The sequence below is a fragment of the Myotis daubentonii genome, chromosome 3 (genome assembly GCF_963259705.1).
Source record: "Myotis daubentonii chromosome 3, mMyoDau2.1, whole genome shotgun sequence".
In the NCBI taxonomy this organism is placed as follows: domain Eukaryota; kingdom Metazoa; phylum Chordata; class Mammalia; order Chiroptera; family Vespertilionidae; genus Myotis; species Myotis daubentonii.
The window spans coordinates 90,510,610-90,531,592 of NC_081842.1; the positions used below are offsets into that span (position 1 = coordinate 90,510,610).

At 37.8% G+C, this 20,983-nt stretch overlaps 1 protein-coding gene and 1 pseudogene across 2 annotated transcripts in view; both read right to left on the reverse strand.

Moving 5' to 3' along the window:
* Positions 1 to 20,983, reverse strand: part of CADM2 (cell adhesion molecule 2) — a 1,236,504-nt gene that overhangs the window by 70,604 nt on the left and 1,144,917 nt on the right. Inside the window, exon 9 of one of the 2 annotated variants that reach the window (XM_059688076.1) lies at positions 16,217 to 16,336. The exons of the other annotated variant lie outside the window; for it this stretch is intronic. Within the exon in view, the coding sequence (XP_059544059.1) occupies positions 16,217 to 16,336 (120 nt within the window). The remainder of the gene's footprint in view (positions 1 to 16,216; positions 16,337 to 20,983) is intronic. 2 annotated transcript variants of the gene reach the window in all.
* Positions 19,424 to 19,493, reverse strand: LOC132231971 (U2 spliceosomal RNA; annotated as a pseudogene).

Sequence of the window (20,983 nt, forward strand, 5' to 3'; positions counted from 1 at the left end):
ATTTATTTCTGCTCTGATCTTTATTATTTCCTTCCTTCTGGTTATTCTGGGCTTTTCTTGTGGCTCTATTTCTAATTATTTTTAATTTCTAATTTTTTTTCATTTCCATTTGCCTGAATAATTTTTTCCATCCCTTCCCTATCAGTCTGTATGAATCCTTTGTTCGGAAGTGGGTCTCTTATAGCATATATATGGGTCATGTTTTCTTATCCATTTCAGCTCCCCTATGTCTTTTGATTGGAGCATTAAATCCATTTACTTTTTTTTTTACTTTTTTATTGATTAAGGTTTTACAAATGTGTCCTTAGCCCTCCATTGTCCCCCCCACCCCCCCAGTCCTGCCCTCATCCTCACCCCCTGGTGTCTGCATCCATCGCTTATGCTTATATGCATGCATACACGTCCTGTGGTTGATCTCCCCCCATTACCCCCCACCCTCCCCTACCTTCCCTCTGAGGTTTGAGCAACTGATCAGTGCTTCTCTGTCTCTAGATCTGTTTTTGTTCATCAGTTTTTTGTTCATTATAATCCACAAATGAGACTTTTAATGATGTTATTAATAAGTACTTGTTTGTCACCATTTTTATTCTTTATGCTTATGTTCCTTTTTGCCTTTATATTTCTTCTTTTTACAACACCCCCTTTAGTGTTTCTTGCATTGCTGGCTTGATGTTAACAAAATCTCTTAGCCCTTTTTTGTTTAGCTCCTGATTCCACCTTAAATTTTGAATTAAAACCTTACTGAGTATAGTATTTTTGGATTCAGTCTCTTACTTTGCATCACTTTGTATATTTCATTCCATTTTATTCTGTCCTGATGTGTTTCTGTTGAGAAATCCGTTGATAATCTTATGAGAGATCCTTTGTAGGTAACTTTCTCTCTCTCTTTGGCAGCCTTTAAGACTCTCCTTTGTCGTTGATGTTTGACAATTTAATTATGATGTGTCTTGGTGTATGTCTTTTTGGGCTCATCTTGTTTGGGACTCTATGTGCTTCTTTGACTTGTGTGTTTTTTTTCTTCCCAACATCAGGGAAGTTTTCTGACATTATTCTTTTTTAAATAGGTTTTTTTCTTCCTTTCTCTGCTTCCTCTCCTGCTGGTACCCCTATTGTGCGGATGATGTTTCATTTCATTTTGCCTAAATCTCCCTTAGGCTCTTCTTCATTTTACGTTTTCTTTTCCGTTGCTGATGTGTTTGTGTGTTTTTTCCTATCTTGTCTTCTAATTCACTGATGCAATCATCAACCTCTTCTAGTCTACTGATTAAGCCTTCCATTGTATTTTATTGCAACTAGGTCATTTTTCATTTCCTCTTGGTTCCTTTTCATGTTGGTGACATTCTCATTTAGCTCCTTATAATTCTCATTGCGTTGTGTGTATTTGTCATCCAGCCATTTGCACATCCTTATAAGCAGTACTCTGAATTCTTTCTGTGACATGTTACTTGCCTCCATTTCATTTAATTCCCTTTCTGGTGATTCCTTTTTCTTTCCCCTGGTGATTGTTATTTTGTCTCCCCATTTTTTGCTGTAATGTTTTAACTGTTTCTATGTCTTAGATCCAACTGCTTTACTACCCAGGTTCTTTTGGGGGTGGTGTTATGTAGTTTGTGATTTGGGGGACCCAGTGGTGTGGTTTCTCAGGTCTCCTGAGCTTGGTTATCTAGTGGAGGTGCTACTTGAGTTCTGTGGGTTCTCCTGATGTAGCTGGGTCTTAAATGTTAGTTTCTTATTCATGGATGAAGTCTCATTACAGATTGGCAATGTGACTCACCCCTTTTTGTGCAAGCTGTTTTGTATGTGATCATGATTGAAGCTTTTGTGGAAAGGGTGTCTGAGGTCTCACTGGTATATGCTCACTGTGGGTTCCCAGAGTTTCCAGCCTGGGAGGAAAGAGTCTTGGGGCCTAAGGCTCAGGTACAGTGTTGTGTGACTCTTGTTGGAGTAGCACCACTCTGAAATTCACTATGAGTGTCCCAGAGCCTGTGATGGTGGGTGTCAGGTGTCTCCTAGTCTGCAGTTGAGGCATTGGGACTCTGACCAAAGTAATTTCCCTCTCTGAAGCACGAGGGGGATCAGGAGCCAGCAGCTGGAGATGTGGGAATCTTGGAGTCTGTGGCTGAAACAATGTGACCTTGTCTGCAAAGGCTAGTCCTCAGTAACTCACCAAGGTGTGCAGAGGTAAGCAGCCAGGAGGGGGATGTCCTGGATCCTGCTGAGGGAGCACAGGCCCAGAGGAAGCGTACAGAGGGTCCCAGGAGCCATCTTCCAGGGCTGTGTGCTAGTGAGGTCCACACACTGAAATGGATTTGTGCGACTTTGGTGTGCCTCTGGCTCCAGGAAGGGAGAAATTCCAGTTTTTGCTTCAGGAGATGTGTGCCCTTGGTTGGCTTATAGAGGCGCCCAAGAATTGTCTGCTGGAGCAGATGGCTCATGGGACTCGTGTGCTGGAGCAGCGCTACAGCAGGAATTTGATGCCAGCAGCTGGGGTTGTGCCTTGCATCAGCTCAGAGAGGCACCTGGGGGCCGCCATGCCAGGGCTGTGGGCTCAGGGGGCCCATGCACTGGATCACTGCAAAATCAGTGACTGGAGGTCAGCATCCAGGGATGGGGAAGTCCCAGTTTCTGTTGCTAGGGCCGTGCACCCTTATTTGGATACAAGCATGCCCAGTGGGCACTCACAGAGGCACCTGTGAGTTGCCTGTCTGGGCAGCGGGGCTTAGGAAGCCTGCGCTCCGGAAGGCACAACTGCGGTTTCCAGCAGTCCACAGCCAGGGAGAGGGAAGTCCCACTTACTGCTGCAGGAGCCATGCGCCCTTAAGGTGGATGTCCTAGGGTCTGCAGGTCTGTGGGCAAGGCAGCAGGACTGTGGCTTGTGTGGCTGCAGGGTCGTGGGAAGTGTCCAAGGCCAGTCTGGGTGGTGGTGCTGATGATCTGAATATATTTTCTATATTCTAAGGTTGATACTATTTTTATTCTCTGCACTTTTTTGTTCAAAACAGAGGCACAGACAACATAAGGTATGCCCAATGCTTATCCATGGCAAATTGGAAAAGGGAGCCCAGATGATATGAGTCAAGAAGCTAATGCCTTTACCATTTTCTTTTCCTCCAACTATTTTAATTCAATAAAAATGGATCAGTTTTAAATTACAACATAAAACAATATTGGGAAGTTAGTTTATGCTGTGGATTTGGCTATAAAGTGGTTGACCAACAGAGACTTGGACTCAATTACACAACTGCAAAAATGGACCATGTACTTTAGTTTTGGGGACATCACAGCTGGAAGTCAATATTTATTATACCACCATGCTGTGAGGTTAGACATTTTACAGACTAAACCATCTTTAGGTATATAAAGACTTGGATGCGAAAACACTGGAAGGAAAGGAATGTGAAATTGCAAATGATGGGAGAAGAGATGGGAATATTACTAGGAAACAATGAACAAAACTCCAAATATTTCAGTCAGAGTTTAATAATTCATTTTTAATCTTTTAGCTTTTAAGTTTATTCAAACAAATGAGCTGATAGCGTGATATTCTGTTTAAAATTATTCAAATAATTTCAAATATCAGAGTGATTTTATCCACCTGTTCTGATTGAAGAACACCAGAAACTACAGTGGTCCCTGAAGTTCTGGTGAAGGACTCAGGTCTGCAGATAATATTTCACAGAATTCAAGAGTTGAGAAACACATTAGAATTCACATAGCTGACTGGGGTCCAAAGAGATAAACTGCCTTGCCTAAGATCACATGATCAGAGGTCAAATAAGGATGACACCCAAATATCAAATATCCTGCCCCCAGAAATTACTGTCACTGTCTCATGCTGAGTCTGAATGTGGTATTGCTTGTGAACCCAGGGAAAGAATGACTGTACACTGAGAACATGCTGAATACTATTTTTAGTTTTTAGTAAATACCATTTCATTTTAAAAAGATACTCTAAACATCCCACATTGATATATTATCATGGGAAACTCTTACATTGATATATTGCCAAATATTGATTAGATAAATTAAAATATTGATATAAAGTAGCAAAATGAACTGTTAGCACTTCCTTCTCACTTGCATTTTTTTTTCTTTTGACTTAAACTGAAATTGGAATATATTTTGGATTTAACCTGACAGGACTAAAAGAAAAGTATATGAGGATTTGTTTTTAGTTCCCTAAAACAGCATTTTGAGATGCAGTACTCAATTTCCAAAGGCCTAATTCTCAAACTACAGAATAGGTTACCTAGAAATATGAGAAAAAATACCTTTACTCTTCTTACTCTTTTAAAAACTATTCCACAATCCCACTCTGAACAAAACTTTCTGTTCTGTCCGTGGTAAAACATGGAGGGACACAAAGTTTAATACAGACAAACAGGTAACTTTAGTTGTTTTTATTTCACATGTTTTCTGTCAACCAACTTAACTGAATTAATAATCTACACATACTTTAGAAACAGTAAAGACATATACGTATATTATGTTACTTATTAAGGACTGTGATTGCTGTTTCTAAATCTTTACTAAAGACAATGATTTTTTTCTGAAAAGCTCTTATCTTAAGACTGACAAATATTTGTCTATGTGACACTAAAATTCCTTTAATAGAAAGTGAATGACATACATTGAGTGGCCAGATTATTATGACCACCTGACATTTGTAAGCAAATTAGCTGTACACTGCATCATATGGGATATGGTAGCCAAAGGCCTGTTCGAACACCTTTGCTGTCTGCAGTTACCAAGATAAAATGTCTCCAATTTGCACAGGAACACAAGGATTGGACAGTTGAGCATTGAAAAAAAGTCATATGGTCCGATGAATCACATTTCCAGTTGCATCATGCAGATGGCAGAGTGAGAATTTGGTGGAAACAGCATGAAAGCATGCATCCCACATGCATGCATGAGTACAACCCTTCAAGCTGGTGGGGGCAGTGTTATGGTTCGGGGCATGTTTTCCTGGCATGATTTGGGCCCTTTAATGCATGTGGAGCAACGTCTGAATAGCACAACATACCTAAGTATTGTTGCTGATCAAGTTCATCCTATCATGTTGATGGCGTATCCCAATGGAGATGGCTTCTTCTAACAAGACAATGCGCCATGCCATGGTGCTCATATTGTGCAGGAGTGGTTTCAAGAACATGAGGGAGACTTTATCTTGCTTAGGTGGCCCCCACAATCACCAGATCTCAGTCCAATTGAGCATTTGTGGGACGAAGTTAAAAGAGCCATCAGGCAGCTGGTTTCACAGCCATCACATCTCACAGAACTGGACAGTGCTATTCATCAGGCCTAGTGTCAGATTCCTCCCATCACCTTTCAGCATCTTGTGGAGTCAATGCCAAGAAGAATCGCTGCAGTATTGAAGGCAAAAGGTGGCCCAACGAAGTACTGATGGGGTGGTCATAATAATCTGGCCACTCAGTGTATACATATATCAGTTGATTATTAACTTAAGGTTGGCTCATTTTTAGAGACCCCCAACTGGAGCCATGATTTTCAAAGCATTTAATCCAAATAGAAATCATTTCAGTCCATACAGGTATATTTGAGAATATTTCAAATGAGGAATCTCTTACTACTTAATGAATTGGATAGGAATTCTTCACACTGATATTTAAGGTGATTATCTCTTGGAAATCAAGATATTTACTGTAAATGATAAAAAATAGATTTTAAAAGACTTTTTAAAAATATACCAACAAAGTCTAGCCTCATCAAGCTTCATAATCTGCTCTCTTCTAGAGTGTTTTTCTCTTTTCAATTGTTGCATTAACAGGGAAATTATATATTGAAATGAGTTGGGAGCACTGCTATTTTACCACCATTACTAGCTCCATTACTAATTTTCTATTACAGACTTGTAATATGTATATTAATGAGAAAAATCTAAAACTAAATTAAAATCTGTTATCTAATCACCTTGAATGATCAAATGAGATGACATATTTTATTGTGTTTGTTTGTTTGTTTTTGTTTTTTAGAGAGAAAGGAGAAAGAGATAAAGGGAATCAAACCAGAGACCTCTTGATTTATAGGTTGACACTCAACCACTGAGCCACACAAGCTGGGCTAGATGACATATTTTAAACAGATCAGATGACTTTCTAAATACAAAGTCTCTGCTGTTCATTTTCCTTTTGGTCCCCAAATCAATCATCCATCCTTTTTTGCCTTGCTCTGTGCTCTGAGAGGTAACTTCTCTGCATTGCTTCATCCAGATTTCTTGACCTCTGATTTCCAGTTAGATTCAACTAATGACAAGGTTTGGAAAGCAGAAGAAAGAGACCCACTATTGATCCTTTGTCCCCAATGTCGCCACTTGATTTAGGTTTGAATACTGGCTGTGTCCTTTGACTACTGCTCTTTTCAAGCTGCCACTTTTCTGCCTCTAGTTTTTCTCGAACTAGAATAACCCATGCATTTTCTCCATATTCAGGAGCAAGTTGCTATGAGAGTACTCGCTCCTGCTTCTCCCATCATTTATGAGTTCCCCAAACTCAGCCCATGTTTCTGTGAAAGGCTCATTAAAAAGTCGATAGTTACACCATTTGGAGACTACAATCAGTTTCTGCTAATATCTGAATAACATTATCTAAACTAGAAAAATGTTTATAATTAATATTTTAAGAACAAGACTTCAAGGGAAAAAATGCATTAAGTCCATTAAATGCAGTTTAATCCAGACTATTCTAGAAGAGCATTCTGCTTCTTTATTACAGAATCTGGTTCTTAGACATCAAAATTGGTTCAAAAGCTTTTTAAAAAATACGTTTTTCAACCTATCTAATCCAATATCTCATGTTAGTTCAAATTTGTTTTTTTCTCCACTAAACACTCATTGCTTAGCATTCTTTGCTTACTAGTAGATTAAATAAAATAAATAAAATATCCGTTGGAATACTTGAGTTTCTTTAAATGAAAAATAAGTGGACTTAAATTAGGTATTTTTGTTTATTACGTTGAAAAAAATTCCCTTTACACTAGTGTAATTCTTTAAGCAGTATTGGTAAATAAAGTTTAATTTCTGTTCTTACTTACCTCTTCCAATTTATAGTAAATTTATTGAATCTTTTAATATGATTCAATTCAAATATGAACTGTGGAATTGTTACAAATCATTCGCTTCAAAAGGTTTTCTTGCAATAGTTTAAATCTGTGTTCCTGCTGGGACAATTTCTTTTTCTTAGTCATTTTTCTTAATCATTTAATAAAGGTATTTCTCTATTTAAAAGTCAGCGTCACTGCAGCTCAGGCACAAGCAGTTCTGATACTAAAATTGCATGAATATTTTGTACGTATTTGAGAGCTCATTTGGAAAAATCTGTTTCCTTGTCTTGCATTCATCTTATGCTCACTTTGCATCAAGTAGTTTATAATTTTCTGGCCACAGGTTATTTTAAATGAGTACAGAAAGCTAACAAAAATTATTGAAATCTAGAGAAAGAAGAAGCCACTGTATTATAGAAAGAAAAGATATTTTAAAACATTACAATTATCCAAGCACTTATTGCAATTCTACCAACTCCCCAAGATTCATAGATTGTATTAGATCCTTCTCAGAAATTCTGCTTTGTGCCATTTGCTCTTATTGTCTTGGCAGAAAGTTCCAGCTGAAGTCAAGGTCACCTTCTGTCCCAAAGTTGGTTTAATTATTATCAATTCGGTGTTTCACCGAGCTTACATAGGAGGTTATTAACTGTGTTTTTCATGTGGAGTGTCAAAGAAGCAAGAGCTGTGCCGGCAATCTTTTCAGCTTCAGAGGCACCGCTCATAAATTTAATTCATTGGTTAGTAAGAAAGATACAACCAGTTTAGTTTATTAATGACTTTTAAAGTAATTTTAAACATGTTCTAGAAATACATTTATTCACATATGCAGGCTGAGTTTTTAAAATATAAAATAGATTACCATCCTAATAATAAGTAATTTATTTAGTCTTGATATTTATAAGGGACAAGCTTTCTGGAATGTAATAATTATGAAAATGTTTAAATTCAATATTTAGGTGTATATGCATATTATATAAAATGAATTAAAGAAAATGGCACATGGTCTTCTAGTGAACATTTTCTTTTCTTCCTTGGAGGTTGTTTTGCAGGAATTGTATGTATTATTAGATTATATTAAAATCTAGGATTATTACCATAAAATCAATGAAGATACTCTTACATTTATAGAAGTAAAAAAAAAAAACACCTGTTTATTTAAAATAAATGTAAATGAATAGAACAGATGTTTCTGTTCAAATTGATCTAAGTCAAATAAATAAACAAACTGAAAATTAAACTCTTAAAAATGTTTGATGCTTTCAATTTGCCAAGCCTCAAGTGTCCTTAGAAAATAGAATGGAGCATAAGTGTTCTGCTTTCCATAAGAAATAGGTAAATATTCGAAGTTTTTCAAAGTTTTTTCCAGAGTTCAACTTTATAACCAGTGATATGTATTCTTACTCCAGAAAAGACCTACTGGAATAGAAAGGACAACTTTAGCATCCCATGCTACCTTAGAATAACCTAATCTGCAAATGTATGGGTCCACAGCCGACTTAAATAAAGAGCAGGAACCCCCACTCAGCATGCGCACTCATGTCCTCCCTCACCACAACAACATGGTACTAGTAAGCAAGGCTGGGGGTGCCTGCAACTATGGAGCTATGTGTTGCTTGTTTTTTCCCCAGTAAGAAACACTCAGTATCCTATTTTCATTATGTACAATGTTTCGTATATTTAATTTTGAAACTGAGTCAACTTCATATAATCATTACAATATAATAAATTTTCAAAAGCCTAATGGAAATTTAGCTAAAATTACAGCTTAAATGTGGAAATCTGATTTTTTTTTTTTTCCAGATAAGCAGGTCTCTTTATATGGACCATCTGGAAACTGAATGATTGCTTGATTTTTGTCAAGTGAAAAAAACACCAACATATTGGCACTAAATTTTTAAAATCTTATAACACCATGCAAATTGTATTTTATTTCCACCAATAAAACCAGAACCATTTTTAATAGCTAACCTCTCATAATATAAGCTCATAAACAACTTCTTGATTTACACACATTCAGATTTAACTGTTTCAAGTTGATATATTTTACAATTGTAAATGCTCGTCTTGAGGCTTTCCACCGTCATTAACTTAGAGCTAGAATGATTTTACTCCATTTTTTCTCAGTGCTGGCTTTCTTTTTCTTTTATTCTGATAAATGCTTCTTTATCTCTTTGTATTCAATTTTTAATGTATATAATTCAAAAGGGAAGGAGAAGACACATTATTGAAGCCACATAGAAATATAGATTGGAGTTTCTGTAGGTATGAAAAAAATAGAGGATAGAAGCACAGGCCAGATCATTACCACTTTTTAAAATCTGAATTAATTAAACAGATGCTTCAGATAGCTATTTGAAATGTACATGCATGCATTTTGTGTTTATTTTACTTTAGCATATTACATTTTGAATCCAGAGACATTACATAATAATTGAGGTAAAGGGGTCTACATATAAAACACTACTTCATAGTCAATATTTTAGGCAATTGTAGCTAATTTTAAATGCCCATATTAAATATGAGTAGAATTTTACAATTCATCTCAATATCTCTATGCTGGCACAAAGTAAATACTGCAGCAGCTTTTCATTTGCAATAGCGTAACATTGTGTACATGATTTATTTTTTACAAGTCACTAATCTTCAAAAAACCTACAAAAAAAGCGATTATTTATTTATTATTTTTTCATCCTCACCGGAGGATATTTTTTTCCATTGATTTTTAGAGAGAGTGGAAAAGAGGGGGAAAGACAGGGAGAAACATAGGTGTGAAAGAAACACATTGATGAGTTGCTTCCTGCACATGCCCGACCAGGGCCCGGGCCATGGAGGAGCCTACAACGGAGGTACATGGCCTTGACCAGAATTGAACACAGGACCCTTACTTAGGTCCACAGACCAACACTCAATGCACTGAGCCAAACCAGCTAGGGCTAAAAGCAATTATTTATTAAGATCTTTTGATCAGCAATGTTTTAGGATTATACTTAATGCTCAAACAGGTCCCTAAGGTCACATACAATTAAATAATTCAGTTTTATTATTCACATGATTTAAAAATACAATAGCAGCATATGGACTAAAAATTCTAGATTGCCGGTATATTTATTCTAGATATATGCTATAATTCATCTTATTCTACATGAATGACTTTAAATATTTCATTTAATCTTATATTTTTAAACACAAGTAACACATTTACTGTGTAATTTAATTGTGAATAATTGAGTATGTGTAATGTAAGTTCTTGAAATTAACCTTTTGATTGTTGAGGTATCCATTTCAAATGCCATCCAGGTTGAATAAACATATTGTTAGCAACATGGTGCAGTTACTAGCAAAACAACCAGATAAAGGCTAGGCTGCCCACCTCTGAAGTTCCCTCTTTCAGAAAGCCCTGGGTAACCTAGATGACTGACTGCTTTGAGTAATTCTGCTCCTCCCTTTCCACACCTTCATTCCCTTTCTTGTGTTTTTGCTTTAAAATCACCAATAAAGAGTGAAACTGCGAAACCCTAGACACCCCACCATTGGACCCTGGTAAAGACAGAGTCCTAGGTCTGTGAATTTGCTTGCTCTCTCTTTCTACCTGTGACCTCACGGTGTGGTCCTCCAAGACTTGAGAATAATAAATTGTGTTCATCAATGTTCCTTGATAGCTTCTTATTGGAGTTTATCATAAGAATCACACGGGCTGGTCCAGCCACAACACTGGCTTGGTGAAGAAATGTCTGTGGGAGCTCCAAGTAAAAGGAGCCCAGGCGAGTGCCTCAGGCATTCCTAACCAAGCCTGGGACCAACACAAAGCACCCATCTCTACATTTTGTGAGGTTGTTCCATTATTACTCTAATTACAGAGCCATAGTTTGACAATGGTTGATTTCCTAAATTAAAAAAAAAAAGTCCTTTGATTTTGTTTTGCAGTGCCATTCTGGAATAAGGTTCCAATGCAATTAATCTCATTATAATCTATAAATTGGTTGAGATTACTAAATAAATGATGTAAATTTATTAATATAAAGTTATTCCACCATTTCAAAGTCTGATGTTAAGCCAAATCTATATTTAAACCAATAATTCATTTAGATTTTTATGTAGATTGTATAAACAATTTTACCATCATTCAAGGGTTTCCCCCCATTTGAAATTTAAATTTTATAATATGACATATACATTAGAGGCCCAATGCATGACATTCATGCACTGGGGGGAGCCCTCAGCCCAGCCTGCACCCTCTCACAGTCTGGGACCCCCAGGGGGTCCTTAATGCTGCCGCAGAGGCAGGAAAGGCTCCTGCCACAACCGCTGCTCTCGCCAGCCTTGAGCCCAGCTTAGGGCTGAATGGCACTCCCCCTGTGTGAGTGCACTGAACACCAGGGGACAGCTCGTGCATTGAGCGTCTGCCCCCTGGTGGTCAGTACACGTCATAGTGACTGGTAGTTCAGCCGTTTGGTCGATTTGCATATTAACATTTTGTTATATAGGATATGTTCTCTCCATAACTGTTACTTTTAGGGCATTTACAGTCTTGCAGAGATTAAAACAAATAGCAATTAAGAATTTCATTTTTCTGCCTTGATAAGTATAAAAGTTAATTGCAAATTCTAATTAAAAATTTTATGATAGACATAGCCATTGATATATTTCACTGTGTCATATATGTTTACTAAAATTTTAATACCCTTATATCACCTATAAATTGAGGGTACTACTAAAGATTCCTAGGTTATGACATAGTAATTATGAAATTTAAATTTTGTAATATGATACAAATAGAAAATACTTTCAAGTTAAACACACCATGCTAATATAATATTAATAGTAAAAATCACATTAGGTCATTTGGAACAATTTTATGAATGATCATATTTAATGCACTAAAATTTATCACAGATGACCTTTTAATATTCCACATTTATAAGAGAGTGTGTATACGCCTTCTAATTGAACAATAGGGCTAACCAGGCCACTAGTTTTTAAAAAATAAACACACACACACACACACACACACACACACTGCCATAACAACTCCATTTCCAAAAGTAGAAATTAAAATGTGTTATAGCAATGGCCTTTTGTAATGAAAAACATTTAAGAGATTTATAAAATGTTCAAATTTTAGATATATAATATATATCAATAATACTATCACATGGAAAGCTTATAAACTTTCCAGGATGATAGATAGATAGAGATAGATATGTTCCACATGCTCTAATACCATTTTTATCTAATTTTAGAATATAATCAATTAAAATATGTTTGAAATTAAAAAGTAATCAGTACACTAACACCAAACAATTTTTCCAGAATTAAAACTATAATTATTATAGGAAACTATACTATTTCATTAATTGCATCATCCAACTACATGTAATGCATTTGTTCTACTAAAACGAATTGAGCAATATTCTACCATACATTATGTTTCCAGAACTCTACATATTAGCCAAGTCTCAAGACAACCTGTGAATTAAGTGCTTCTATTAAGTGTTTCTTAATATTCTAATAAGACTGCTGAATCTCAATTTGGATCAATGTCCAAGACCAAAGACCTTTTAAACAGATGAACCAAAACTTCACAACCAAAGATGTCAAAGATGTCTCTATGTCACTTACTTTCTATCTTTCCCATGACTGCTCAACTTTGCTCATTCCTCTGTGTTTTATCACCTTATTTGTGATAAAACACCCCACACCCCAATTGGGGGTGTGGCTGGCCTGCAAACCCCCAGTGGCTCCAAGCCCAGGCCAACCCCACCCCGGTGGGGACCCCCACCCTGATCAGGGGTGGGGCCAGCCTTCAAACCCTGCAGCCCTTCGCCCCACCGACCCCTCCCACATCGGGGACTCCCACACCCCAATCCAGGGCCCCCTTTAGGGCAGGCCAGCCAGCCCCCAGCCATGCACCAGGCCTCTATTCTATATAATAAAAGGGTAATATGCAAATTTCCTCTAATGGCAGAACGACTAGAATGACCACCGGACCAGACACTATGAGGTGCACTGACCACTTTTTGGTCCCTTTTCCCAGCCAGCAGGCTCCAATCACCTGATGGCCACCTGCGGTGGGGGCAGGGCTGGCACGCGGGCAGGAACAGCTGACCTCTCGGTCCCTTTCCCCGGCTGTCAAGTACCAATCACCTGATGGCGAATGGGGAACCAAGGGTGGGTGGTGGCAGGGGGCAGGGACGGATGCAGGCAGCTGGGGAAGATGGCCCTGATTGCATGCCAGGCCTAGGGACTGTACTCTCACATGAATTTCGGGCACCAGGCCTCTAGTCGATAATAATAAAAGCTTAATATGCTAATTAGACCAGATAGCTGAACAACCTTCCGGATGACCTTCTGGATGAAGCCAGGGCTGTAAGGGCCAAGGCAAGGCGGGGCTGCAAGGGCCAAGCCCCTTGCACGAATTTCTTGCATCAGGCCTCTAGTTTATAATATTTGAGGAAAGTACAGATAAACCTAATAAAATCAAAAGTAGTTAGTTTACCGAATTTTCATTCACATTATTGAATGAGAGAAAGTTATGAAACACAAACTTTTAAAAAAATCTGTAAGCTAAAAATATTTTCTTTACTTCTCAGCTTTTGTTAGCAAACATATTCTTATGATATTTTAAACATAATATTGAAACACTTTTTACTAATTTATAAATAAATTAATTCCATTGAAAATATAATTGCATCTGAAAGCTCTAATTTAATAGGTAATACACAAATAAGGGAGTATAATATAGTAACTTAAAAGGGGGTAGAGTCTAACATTTTTAAGAAATGTTTATGTACTGACTGAATTTTCCATTTCTTCAATTATGAACTACAACATTAATCATGCAGGTGAGCTGGGTGACTTTCCTTAGTCCCCAGTTGTTTAAGATAAGAAGGAAAATAGGCATTAGACTGACATTCAATGTCAGTGCTACTATTTTTTTCTATATAAAATAGATAGTATGTGTTGACTAATGTACAAAACACATTTCTTTCCATGCATATTGGTGTCATTTGAAAAACATCTTTTCACTATTGGTTAAAACTGTGTGTGTGTGTGTGTGTGTGTGTGTGTGTGTGTTTCTTTGAAGTTTGTTCACTTGTGCATTTATTTCAGGGAGACTAATTATTTTAGCATTTTTAATGTCCATAATGTAAAGTTCTCAAAAAATCAAAGGGAACATATAAATAAGTGAATTTACTTGAAAAATATAAAATTGATTTCGTTTTATTTAATAGGCTGGCTAAAATGCAATAGGCAACATTTCAAGATACACATGAACAAATATAAAAGAATGTTGTTAAACACTCCATTTAAAATAAAACACTTTTCTCTTAGTCATATATATGTCAGACTAAGGAAGATGAACACTTTTCTAATTAAATACCAACACTGGTTATTTTGTGGGGAAATGCATTAAGTTTATTGTTAGTGATTTTCAATGCAATACCTTTAACTTCTGTAACTTTAGGACCTGGCATAGTCCCATATATATAGCAGGTGCTCAATGACTATTTGTTAAAGAAGGACACCATAACTGATTAATGGCTATAAGTAGGTCTTTAAAATAAAAATTCAAATCAACATGTTTCCCTCCTTTTCTATCAAGTTGATTTGATTGTACAATTGGAACTTAATATTATTTAGATTTTGTTAGTATGGATTAATTATATTTAATTTGAATCACTGTTTGTAAAAATCTTCAAAAATTATAAAGCAAAGTAGAATTTTAGATAGCTTTCATTTTATAATCATACAGTATTATTTACCTTTTCCTTCATCTTTGTTATTTTCTTCCCACTTTTATGTAAATTGCTATTAGAAATATCTTAAACACTTCTCACTTGTACATTCAACTCAAATACAATTTATTTAGTAACCATTAAATAAACTTAGGTATTTTTGACAAGTTCTTATTGCTACTATCATCAAACTTTGCTCTCAATCCTTTAGCTATGAATCTTGTACATTGTATAGTATAGTTGGCATCACTATTAAAAATTAGCAATTATCAAATACAATTTTTTGGAACAAGAGAAAAAAATACTATGATAACTGCAAAGTGAAAGCTGGCAACTCATTTTAAATATTGAGAATGAGTAAAAATTTCAAGAAAACCAGATAGTGTAATTGAACAAACTTTACAAGTGAATGAAAATAATTCAAAGCCTACCCTTGATACAGCTTTAATTACATATATATTAATGTAACATCCTCATGATTTCAAGTTAAATTGTCAAGTTTAATACATGTTAGTATAGCCAACATGACAAAAAACATGTATAAAAAATAAAAAAAACAGACTTAAGACAAATTTTCTCTGAATGCTGTTTATGCAGAAATAAAGTTTAATGTGTTTTTTGTAATGCACTCAACTCTTTATTTCTTTATCATTTGCTAACCACTTAATGACTGCTCAGGAATGCTTTTTTATATTTCTGAACCATATGTAATAATTTTTTTTGTCCTTAAGGATTTTTTCAATTTCTTTAAGGTTGCTATCCTTTAGGCAAAAAATGCTTATTAATAAACTGATACCAGGAATTACTCCTGGAGCCAATATCAAATACTACCATCCTGGAAACTCTACATCTGCTTTAGAACATCATACTAGAATAAGCAGATCCACTCAGCAAATTATTTTAGGGTAATAGGTTGAATATTTGCTTAAAAGTTCTAGATTTTTTTTATGGTTTATAATGACCATAGATTATATCAAGTTTAGAACAAATTCAACACTAGGCATTTTAATCTGGTTACAGAAAAATAACAGTTCTTTAACATTAAACTAGAACCTCAAAAAAGCAAAAGTTATCTCTGCATCCTTAAACATGTTATTTCTTTGTCTGCATTGAAAAGGCAAGGCAAAAAAAACATTGCCCCATGTTCAGATTTTAAATTTGCTGAATGCTGTAGAACTCCATAGGTTTTTAACCTATATTCTGGAATATTTTCATAATGGTCATAAGTGACACTAAAAATTAAAATATAACATTTGTCTTATATTCTATTCCAATCATCCTAATTGATTGTAAGTTAGGTGATTTACTTACTTATTATTAAGTAAAATTGGATCTTAAGTTTTCTACCCCTTAAAAAATCCCTTAAAGCTCCATTAAATGTGTTTTCCAGGCCATAACAAAGAAGGATACTGTACCTCTTATGCTCTTGGTTGTTGCAGATGTGGTTGGGCTGGTTGTTATGGCTACAGTGGTTGTGACTGTTGCAGTGGTAAGGGAGGGGATGATAGTAGTGGGAAGCAAAGTGTTGGGAACATCTGGTGAGTGGAAAAAAACAAAATATAAAACAAAATCATATCATGCAAACAAAAGACAAACTCAAATGATTCAAATTACAAAAATACATACATCTTATTTGGGTTTAACATTAACAAGCTTTAACAAGATTATCAGGTACAAAGCTGGCTGTACCTCACAGTTCTTGCCATTTTTTGTTCACTTTCATTTCATGCTCCTACACGAAGTAAAAACTCGGAGCGATGTTTGAGAATAAACGGATTGTTCACAATATTTAGAGTGAAATTTAAAGTGACAAGAATTCATTTGTTCACTGAGTCATTTAAAAAGTTGGACATGCAATAGCAAAATACAGATAGGTAAAACAAAAAATGACATGCTTTGTCGAAGACGTAAACAAAGAAACAACACGACAGAACTCAACACAAATAACGTCACCATATAAGGTTAAAGAAATGTTATGGATGGGTGAGTATATGCATGTTAAAGGCTTTTTTATTTTTTTTCATTTAAGAAAACTTAATGATAGGAAATAAATAGGATGAGAGCAATCTTTAGAAACAAAAATAAGCCAATTGTTATTATATTACTTTATTTTTCCTTTTCTCACAAATGATGTTAATGCACATTTGGAGTCTTGCAATTCTTACCCTGATTAGGTGGTAACGCCTTCTAAAATTTTGCAGTACCTAGAAGTCTTTAACAAGTATTGAGTCAACTAGCATGAAACCCAATATTCTGAAAGGTTTATGATTTATTTTATTTGGCATACCTAGGAGAAGTTATTGAACATATACTTGAACGTAACATTCAACCCTTAATCTGTAATTAGTAAAAGTTGCCAAGGTTAACAATAGATCCAAATATAGGGAACATACTAAACAGAATAAATACCTCAGAGTTTAACACCAAAATTGTACTTTCTGTCACTCAAAATGAGATGAAAATTTGAAGAGCAGCATAGAGTATAGTAAAACAATATAGCCAGTGTCAAACTGTGGGGACCGCAATAAGATCTTCAGAGAGTCAAATCTCGTCTCAAGTGGATAGGCATATCATTTACACAGTAAGGGAATTAGAAACAGTTCACAAATTACCTATAATTACAGTGCCAGGATTTGATTTTACATGTTTTCCACACAGCCCCGCTGTATGCAGAGCATTTGACAGATTATTTTGCTACTAAAAGGCTTCCTGTCAGTCTTTCAATTAAAGTCTTTGAGTCACACCAAAATTTCTCTATTTCTTTGCTTCTGATACATAGTCCTACTGGATACTCAGACTTTAACCTGATGAATTATCTACTCTGAAGACGCAGCGAAGCACACGAAATCACTCTCTTATCTTCCTGGTCAGTCAAATTTAAGATAATAACCTTCTGAAAACTCAGTGTTATTACATTAATCACAAGGGAAAATGAGTATTTCCTGGAGTGTGATTATCATGGTCATTAAGTAGAACTGACTTTCATCATAAATGAATAAATACTATGTTTATGAGCATGATCACTTCTTGTTTACTAATTTTTACAGTACCATCTTATTTTATTTTTTAGCAAAGATTTTTCTTCCTCATAGGAGGACATGTCTTTTATTGATGAGAGAGAGAGAGAGAAAGAGCGAGAGAGAGAGAGAGAGAGAGAGGGAGAGAGACAGAGAGAGAGAGAGAGAGAGAGAGAGAGAGAGAGAGAGAGAGAGACTGATGTGAGAAACATCAATTGGTTGTCTCCTGCACCCGCCAGACCAGGGATTGAACCTACAACCTTTTGATGTAAGGGAGGAAGACTGTTCCAACCAATTGAGCAACCCAGCCAGGACAATAGCTTTTTTTTTCATTGTTAGCTTTCCTAAATAGTTTATAAAGGCTAAAGGTAAATGATATATGTTTTGTAAATTAAAAAAAGAACATGAATTTAATCTTCATATATTGTCCAAAATAAAAAATATATTCTTCATCTACTTATTTTTTAGTATCTTAAAATATATGTATTTAATTAATGCAAAGGGAAATATTTCCCAGGGCTATCAAATGTAAGAATCCTATATAATAACAGCATAATATGCAAATTGACTGAACAGCCGAACAGTGGAACGACCATCCAGAAAACCATCCGGGAGCATGCTATGACACCAACTGGTGCCAGGCCAGCCAAGGAAGGTGCGATGCAATTGGTCAGGGGCCCGGCCATCGCCCCATGATCACCCCCCAGAGGGAGGCCCAGGCCACTGACCAGTGGACTGCAGCAGGTGGGCGGGACCTCTCTCTGCGAGGGGAGCTGGGTCCTGGGTGCCGGCAGCCAAAGGGAAGCCAGTGCTGGCAGCTGGGAAAAGGAAGGCCTTCTCTTGCACAAAGTCCATGCATCAGGCCTCTAGTATACAATAATATTAGTTCTTTAAAACTTCATGTAAATAACCTTATTATAAATTATCAAATATTAGGATTTTGCTATCAGACAATGAGTTAAAATGATTCCACTGGATCTGAAAAGCAGCCTTTCAAAATTACTTTAACAAAGAATTGAAATACAAATAACGGGTTTTGCATTGTTTTGTTTTGTTTTTAGTTTAGCCAAAACAAAAACAAAAATCAACAGCATGTGATTTGGTGTTTTTGTCCTTATTCCATATCAACTAAAATAGGTAATAATAAATCCTGATTTGTTTTGGATAGAGTCTATACTACCAAGTATTATAAGCATTCTTGTATAAGTCACAAAATATCCTTATTTTCTAAAATTGTGAAAATGCATGGAATATATGCATTTTTCTAGGCTAATTTTCAAAGAACTTAAAAACAATAGGTTGTGGTTTTAAAGTGTCCAAATAAATGAGATATCACTACAAATTATTATTGACTCATAGTGTGGCTCCTGCTTGTCTGTTCATCATCCTCTCTAATACTCCCCTCGACTTCATCCTATCTAATAAAAGAGAAACATGGTAATTGGCATACGACCACTACCCTTCCCATTGGTTAATCAGCGAGATATGCAAATTAACTGGCAGCCAAGATGGCGGCCGGCAGCCAGGCAGCTTGAAACTAACATGAGGCTTGCTTGCTTCAGTGACGGAGGACTCCAACGTTCCCCGCCTGCCGCTGCAGGCCTCTGAGACTGCAGTTTGAAACAGTGTAACAAATATACTACACTTGATCTTAGCCAAAAGGCCGAGAAGCGATGATTGTAACAAATATAGACGCTAAACAAAACCCCAGAAACCAGCTTTCAGACAGCTGGGATCTCAGAGCTGGAGTTGATACAGAGTTTCGATTATAGAACCGAAACAAAACAGATACCTGCTTTCAGGAGCGGAGGCCTAAGAGCTGGAGCCTCAGAGCTAAAGCTGGCCCAGAATAAAAGAAAACAAAAGAAAAAAAGGAGCAGTTGGGAGCTTCAGTCACCCACCAGCCTGCAAACAGCCCTCAGCCCCTCAACCAGACTGGCCAGGCACCCCAGTGGGGACCCCCACCCTGAAGGGTGTGTGACCAGCTGCAAACAGCCATCATCCCTTCATCCAGGATGGCCAGGCACCCCAGTGGGGACTCCCACCCTGATCCAGGACACCCTTCAGGGCAAACCAGCCAGCCCCACCCGTGCACCAGGCCTCTATCCTATATAGTAAAAGGGTAATATGCCTCCCAGCACTGGGATCAGCGGAGCTGAGAGGCCTCCCGGCACCGGGATCAGTGTGACAGGGGGCAGCGCCCAAACCCCCTGATCGCCCTGTGGCTCTGTGTGTGACAGGGGGCGGGGCCACAACCTCCCTATCCGCCCTGCTCTGTTTGTGACAGGGGAAGGCGCCCCAACCTCCTGATCAGCCCTGCTCTGTGCCTGATATGGGGGAGCTCCCTAACCCCCTGATCACCCTGCAGCTCTGTATGTGACAGGGTGTGGCGCCCCAACCCTCCCCCCCCCCCAGTCCTTGCTCTGTGTGTGATGGGGTAGAGCCATAACCTCCCCATCGCCCTGCCCTGAGTTTGAGAGTGGCGGCGCCCCAACCCCCTGATCGGCCCTGCTCTGTGTGTGACAGGATGTGGTGTGCCAACTCCCCTATCAGCCCTGCTCTGTGAGTGACAGTGGGGAGCTCCTCAACCCCCTGATGGGCCCTGCTCTGTGCGTGACAGGGGGGTGCTCCCCAACCCCCTGATGGGCCCTGCTCTGTGCGTGACAGGGGGCAGTGCCCCAACCCCCTGATGGGCCCTGCTCTATGCATGACAGGGGGTGGCACCACATCCTCCCCCATCGACTCTGCCTTGAGTGTGACAGGGGGCGGTGCCCCAACCCCCCAATCGGCCCTACCCTGAGCGTGACTGAGGGTGGCATCACAACCTCCCAATCTGCCCTGCTCTGTGCATGACAGGGGGTGGCACCCCAACTCCCCAATCGGCCCTGCTCTGAGCCTGACCAGGGGCTGCATCTAGGGATTGGGCCTGCCCTCTGCCACCTGGGAGCAGGCCTAAGCCAGCAGGTCGTTATCTCCTGAGGGTTCCCAGACTGCGAGAGGGCACAGGCCGGGCTGAGGGACACCCCCCCCCCCCCCGAGTGCACAAATTTTTGTGCACCGAGCCTCTAGTATATACATAAAAACTAATAGGCTGAAAGTAATTTGGTACAAAGCGCCTTGGCCGATATGACCACTGGATCAAGACAATAACCTGTATAAAAAATA